At 39.5% G+C, this 7,532-nt stretch overlaps 1 protein-coding gene across 2 annotated transcripts in view; it reads left to right on the plus strand.

The window, feature by feature from the left end:
- LOC107565615 (dynein assembly factor 5, axonemal-like) overlaps nt 1-7,532 on the plus strand; it is a 34,440-nt gene that overhangs the window by 8,201 nt on the left and 18,707 nt on the right. For both annotated transcript variants that reach the window (XM_016250876.1, XM_016250875.1), the window contains exon 6: nt 3,754-3,984. In XM_016250876.1, coding sequence (XP_016106362.1) covers nt 3,754-3,984 — 231 coding nt within the window. The remainder of the gene's footprint in view (nt 1-3,753; nt 3,985-7,532) is intronic.

Consider the following 7,532-nt stretch of genomic DNA (forward strand, 5'->3'; position numbering starts at 1 on the left):
TGCACCTGTATATATATATATATATATATATATATATATCTATATCAGGGCCTGAAATTTGTTTTGGAAAATGGGGGGGATTTTTTTATTTGAGGGGGGAGTTAGGGTATTTTTTAGATATATTTTTAAACTACAATCATCCAACCTAAATGTTTCGTCACCCAGTGTATTTGTGTTTTATAATTTATAATGTTCTAATGATTCATATTTATATTGTGAGGAAGAAAAAAACTTTCAAACTCTGAATTGAATTTATTTGAACTAAAAAAAAGACAAGTAAACAGTCAGTAATAAAATAAGAATAGATTAATGACAAGCAATGGCACAAACAAATACAATGACAAGATACAACTAAAATTAACTGTGCTTTAAGTTTTTCAGGTAGGTTTAACAGAAATACCACAGAAACAGAATAATCTATTTAACTTTAAAATAACACTGGTTATTCTTCAATGTATAAATAAACATTAATGACAGACAGCAGGTTTATTTAGGTTACTGTCTCTTTAAGACCTCATGCAAACTGTTACACAAGTTTTGTTTCTCAACTGTTTACATTAACTTAATAGCCTGTATACCGACAATGTTTAGTATAAATCGACTGTTTACATGAATACTCATCAAGATGGGCACTTATATTTTTGTATGTATTCGGCCGTTTACACGCAACGGCAGATGCGTCTTTATGTGCATGCGCTTTGGGTGTGAGGCGGCTCACAGAAAGGGTCTCGCAGTCACAGAGCGCACAAGTACTGAATTGAGCACTTGAATGTTTAAAATGGTAAGACTCAGAAGCACATGCAAATGATACATTACGTCATCTGTCGCAAGCATCTTTCACGTTGAAATATTTGCAGGAATTTCCCACGTTACAAGCGCGGAAACTGCGGGAATCAGTAGAATTATGCGCAATCCCGTGCCGAAATTCAAGCCCTGTATATACAGTGGGTACGGAAAGTATTCAGACCCCCTTAAATTTTTCACTCTTTGTTATATTGCAGCCATTTGCTAAAATCATTTAAGTTAATTTTTTTCCTCATTAATGTAAACACAGCACCCCATATTGACAGAAAAACACAGAATTGTTGACATTTTTGCAGATTTATTAAAAAAGAAAAACTGAAATGGCGCATGGTCCTAAGTATTCAGACCCTTTGCTCAGTATTTAGTAGAAGCACCCTTTTGATCTAATACAGCCATGAGTCTTTTTGGGAAAGATGCAACAAGTTTTTCACACCTGGAGTTGGGGATCGTCACAGATCGGATAATTTTTCCGGATAAGCGAGAAAAAAAATATTTAAAGCACAGAGAATGACAATTCCGTGAAGGGGTTTTGACATAGGCTAATTTTATGTGTATGTATAGGCTACACAACTCGGTATTTCCGCGCTGTCTGAAACACTTCTCTATGCTTGTGCGCGCTCGATTGTGTTGAGAACAGCGCATGAGTAACGAATTGAGCTCTCTTTCGTTTCTTCTTCTTGTGGTTTAAAATTGCTTGACCGTGTAAATTGGCAAATTAATCTGCGAATCACGTGCTTGCCGAACGGTATGTCTCATCTGTACATATTACGGATCAACTGCGATCCGTTTAACTCCTAATATGTGACAGATCAGAGCAATCTTTCATTTACTTGTTTAACATGAAATTGCTACTCCATATCAATCACATACAAAGAAAATACAGAATAATTATGACACTCTGTTATTTATTTGCCGCCCGGTAGTGGGTCGCGACCGAGCGGCAACCTCCCCCTCTCTCTCGTGAAGCCAACAAGGAAGTGAGTTTAACATGAAATTGCTACTCCATATCAATCACATACAAAGAAAATACAGAATAATTATGACACTCTGTTATTTATTTGCCGCCCGGTAGTGGGTCGCGACCGAGCGGCAACCTCCCCCTCTCTCTCGTGAAGCCAACAAGGAAGTGACTTAAACTGTAATTCGTCAACTGGCCGCTAGAGGCTGGCTGCAAAAAGGAGTCAATCCCATAGACTCCCCATGTTAAAATGCCTAACTTTACAGCAGAAAAAACATGTTTACAGCCTGGTTCAAAAAATTATTTTGGTCTAGCCCTTCATGACAACAAGGGGGTGAATTTTTTTATAACTCATCTGTTTAAATTATATTAAGCCTTAAAGTTCTGCATAATTAAGGGCGTGGCCACTTGAGTGACAGGTGGATTGCCGCTGCTGTCACCACCATCGAGCTAGGTGGGTGTGGTTTCAACAACCAGCTCCCGCCTCTTTGCCCATCTTCGATTATCCGGGAGTGACGTGCGGTGTCAAGATGTCTGCCAAGATGGCGACGGCCGCCTCTGCCCACTTTGAGCTTCAAAAACTGTCTTTGGAACCCTACGGGTGACGTCACTGACACTACGTCCATGTTTTTATACAGTCTAAGGTCACAACCCGGTGGTTGGAGAAGTAGACAGACACTCTTCGGTGGTTGGGGACCTCTGCTCTAAATAATAAACTAAAACTGCCAGTAGGTGGTGTTAAATGTCTTAATGATTAATTCATCGAGTCGTTTATTCATTCATTTGATTCGTCCAAATAGCTGATTCATTCAGGAGTGCAGTAAATGGTTCTTTATGAATGGTCCATTGAATCATTAGGCTTGTTCGACTTGAAGCGGATCATTACCATCAGACCGATCGGTGTGTGACATCAAAGTACCGCGACAAACATGCTTTTGAATCGCTCCCGCAGTACTTCGATGACACACCTATCGTTCTGTGTAGCGCCGCTTCAAATCCAACGCGCCAAATGGTTCACCCAATTCATTCAAAACATGCATTAAGAAATGAAATGCCGCTGTGTGTTGCTCGGAGAAAATAATTTTCTTTAGAATGAAATTGTAATTCTTTAAATTTTTACTTTTTTCCACAATTCATTAAATTATTTATTTTAATTTTTTTATGCTGTTTTATTAGAAAAATTAGACTTCACCTACGTGCAAAGACCTAAAACAGGGTTGTTCAATTAAATATTGGGCTCAGTGCAGTGGTGTGTCAGAATTTTTCTCCAGAAAAATATTAAAATATTTAATCCATTGAGCCAAATTGGATATGAATATTAAAAGGTAAGAGCAGCTGTTTAATCAGACTATTAGCCTATTGTATTTACAGTTAGATACCTATGTATAACACAAGGCTTGCTGAGAAAAGATGTAGAGGTTGTTGTCTCGAAGGGACTTTGCTTTTTTCTTAGAAGAATCTACTAACAACACACAACAACTTGTAATCAGTCTCAAAGTTACTAGGCTAACATGCTGAAATAGTTCCAAATTTAGATGAAAAAGCTTTATTGTGTACGGGGCCTCATCATTAATTTGTCACAACAATGTTTTTTGAACATTCAGAGTCATATACAGTATATTTGACAGACAAAACTACCTTTACCTTGCTGCGTTCTCATTGTCTACAGAAAGTATCAGTCCCTTTTGCTGCTCAGCACCGTTTCTGTGATACTGTTGTTAAAATAACCGCGTCATCTCACTGAAGCTGTTTTTTTTTATCAATAATACAGTGTTTTACGTCTTTAGCTGGCGAGAGAAGCAACAAACATGAAGCAGAATGGGCTTAAAAGAAGTAGAATATTAGAGGATATAGTGCCAAAATATCATTACCATAACTGGGTTGTTTTGACGCGCTGCTCCCTTGAACTGTACAAATGGTGTTTTAGTGGTTAGTATCAGCTTTGATTGCATTGATTTTGATTTCAGTTCTCTCATTCTCTCTCTTGACAGTGTTTTGAGTCGGCAAAGCTGTTGGGAGTGTTTGTCAGTCCAGAGGTTTACCTCAAGTTGCTCCTGCCTCACGTTGAAGACTCCACTTCCTGCTCGTCTGCTTCTCCCTGGGCTCCTCTTATGGTTCTGGGGTCCGTATTAAGAGGGAGTTCAAGGGAGGCATTAGGACCCCACCTGATAAAAATTGGAGACACACTTGCACACCCTGAAGTCTGTCAGGGGTCCCAACAGGTGAGAGACAGTAGCCGCTTTTCCACCATCGCGCTGAACGGTTCTCTTTGCATAACCGTTCCATTCCGCACCGATCCGAGCCGGCTGGTACAGTTATGGTTTCGTTTTCCACTGCCGGGCTGATAACGGATCTCTTTGGAATGCAATTCAAATGCGTCAGTCGTTGCCGTGGTAACACAAGTGTTTACATATGATATGAGGTGTAAATAACCACCGCGTTGTGGAGGATGATCAGAAATTTCTTTAGATTTTATTACTAATTTGTGTTTATATTGCTCAAAATAGCACGCTTAGCAAGCTACGGAGAAACTAGCAGCCAGGCAACAGACATGTGACAGATCCTGAGTGGCGACGTCACGCACACGCGCACTCTACCAGCACGGCTCAGCGTGGCTCAGCGCAGTTGTCTAACCGTGCCGAAAATTCCTGGCCGAGAACAGTTTTCGTGCTGCGCCGTACCAGGCTCACGTGGAAATACAACTGGAACCGTACCTGACAGTTCTTAGAACTGTTCGACCAGATAGTGGAAAAGCGGCTAGTGAGCTTTCTGCTTTCTACCTGCTGTTGAGTGCTCGGTATCCATTGTAAAGGACGGCAAAGACCAGAATTAATTTATTTTCAATCAGATTTGCCAGTTTTGGTTGTTTTACCTGGAATAAGTTATGCAGCCAACCAATAACATTAGGGCATCCGACAGTAGAAATGACGCTATGACCAACAACACAGCCACTTAGTGACCTCCGGTGAAAATTGTGGCCCCAATTTTCCAAAATGATATGCTACACATTGTTAAAAACAACTATTTTGGCTAGTTTGATTTTCCAGTTACTTTTCCTGAAGAATGTCTTTATTACATTTTTGCAGCCCACAGTGCCGATGTGTGTTAGGACAAATGTCTGTCAGACCGAGTGGAAAAATCCCACCCAGACCCACGAGTCTGGCCCTGGTTTCCTCTCAACCCACATTCGGCTCGCTTTGATATCAAAAATAACACTCTATTTTTTTTAGTTCGTCGGTGCCAAGTCACCACCCCTGAGGGCTTTGCAGGAATTACCTCTGTAGTGTAATTAAAAGCACTAAAAGAAAAAATACTAATTTTGCCCCTGTGTGTCCACCACAATCCTGCATACTTTGGTCCAGCTGTCCATGTTTCATCTCAGACGTCATGCCAGAATCTCACAAAGTCTTCCTTCCGTTAAATAAAGTGTCTTCAGAAGCATTGGCTGTGTAATGGTGACACATTATAAGGACACGGTCCATCACAGATGTTGCAGGACCTTTGTCCGGGAGGTGAGGCAGTGCTTTTTGTTAGTTTTAGAGAAGGAAATGGCAAATTATCCTGTTTTTATGATTTTAATATCACAGTAGCCAATAATTGACATGAAATGGAAATTGAGAGGGAGAAAAAAATTATATTAGAGAGGATTTGAATCTGTTTTTGCCAAAAATACAGTAAAAAATAAAAAAAATTCTCTTTTAAATGAACTCTTTCTATTCATTAAAAAATAAATATTAAAGGGGTCCTATTATGCTCTTTCACAAAGTCTTGATTTTGTTTTGGGGGTGTACTAGAACATGCTCTCATGCTTGGTGGTTCGAAAAACGCATTAGGCGCCACGGCTTTAACATTCAAATACATTATTTTCTATGAGTGTAGGCACACCGGCGGCGCCGTTCGGCATCTGTCCGCGGCGCCCAGCTATGGCGTGTTGTATTTGTAAGAATTGTCCTAGACCAGCGGTTCTCAATCCCAGTCCTCTAGTACCCCCGCTCTGCATGTTTTGCATGTCTCTCTTTGTTAACACACCTGATTCAGATCATCTCGTGAGCTCCGTGCATGAACTGTGTTCCGATTGACATGGTCCCTACACAGTGTTCATTGCTCCCTACTCCCTGAGCAGGGGAAATCCGTTGAAGTTTACTTCACTTCGGAGTATTCATTTACAGATTTGCGCCGCTGCCTGCAGCATCTTCACACACAGACTAAACTTACTAGAGAAGCGTGAAGTGGGACATAATATACCTCTGTAAATAAATACAATTTAAATTCACGTCTCGCACACTTAAATGCCCTTTGTATGGAACATACGCTCCCTTCAAACTGGAATCATGGAGGAATATCCGGTAATGTCCACTTCGCAGGGCACTTACAGTCAAATTTAACAAACGGATGAAGCAATAAGAGAAACACACAAAATGAACAGAGTGGGGGTACGCGAGGACTGGAAATGAGAACCGCTGTTCTAGACATGCCAAAAATTTGAGGCTACAGCACAGCAGCTCTTCTTCTTCGTCGTCTCATCTCATGCGCTCACTCAACCAAGCGTTCTAACCACAACCTCGCCCCTCCCCACCCCCCAACCATTCGAATTTCTGTAGGCGGGAATTATTTGTAATGAAATTCTAATGAGCCGCTTTGTGATATCATAAAGCCCGGAAACCAAACGCTGTAGTCCAAACGAGCCGTTTGCTGTAGTTCTTGAAAATTGATTTTTTAAAAACTAAATATCTCCCTTTGGAGTGGACTTTGAGATTTGTAACTTTCTAGATATTTTTATGCCCAAACATACACACTACACACTGACTAAAATTAAAAAAGTGAAAAAGCATAATAGGACCCCTTTAAGCAGCACAACTGATAATAAATCAACATATTAGAATGATTTCTGAAGGATTATGAGACACTGAAGACTAGAGTAATGGCTGATGAAAATTAAGCTTTGTATCACAGGAATAAATTATATTTTGAAGTGTATTAAAATATAAAGTCATTATTTTAAATTGCAATAATATTTCACAATATTACTGTTTTTTTCTCTGTATTTTTAATCTAATAAATGCAGCCTTGATGAGCGTAAGAAACTTCTTTAAAAACCCTTAAAAATCTTACTGAACCCAAACTTTTGAATGACAGTGTATATTTAAATACAAAACATTTATTATGAATTGTTACAATATTTTTTACTGTATGTATATAGAGTACGCTATATATATATATATATATATATATACACTATATATATACTATATATATATATACAGTATATATATATATATATATATATATATATATACAGTATCTCACAGAAGAGAGTACACCCCTCACATTTTTGTAATTATTATTTTATATATTTTCATGTGACAACACTGAAGAAATGACACTTTGCTACAATGTAAAGTAGTGAGTGTACAGCTTGTATAACAGTGTAAATTTGCTGTCCCCTCAAAATAACTCAACACACAGCCATTAATGTCTAAACCGCTGGCCACAAAAGTGAGTACACCCCAAAGTGAAAATGTCCAAATTGGGCCCAAAGTGTCAATATTTTGTGTGGTCACCATTATTTTCCAGCACTGCCTTAACCCTCCTGGGCATGGAGTTCACCAGAGCTTCACAGGTTGCCACTGGAGTCCTCTTCCAGATGTTAGAGACCTTGCACTCCTCCACCTTCCATTTGAGGATGCCCCACAGATGCTCAATAGGGTTTAGGTCTGGAGACATGCTTGGCCAATCCATCACCTTTACCCTCAGCTTCTTTAGCAAGGCA

This window comes from Sinocyclocheilus grahami, unplaced genomic scaffold, assembly GCF_001515645.1.
Source record: "Sinocyclocheilus grahami isolate Dianchi unplaced genomic scaffold, SAMN03320097.WGS_v1.1 scaffold1012.1, whole genome shotgun sequence".
NCBI lineage: Eukaryota > Metazoa > Chordata > Actinopteri > Cypriniformes > Cyprinidae > Sinocyclocheilus > Sinocyclocheilus grahami.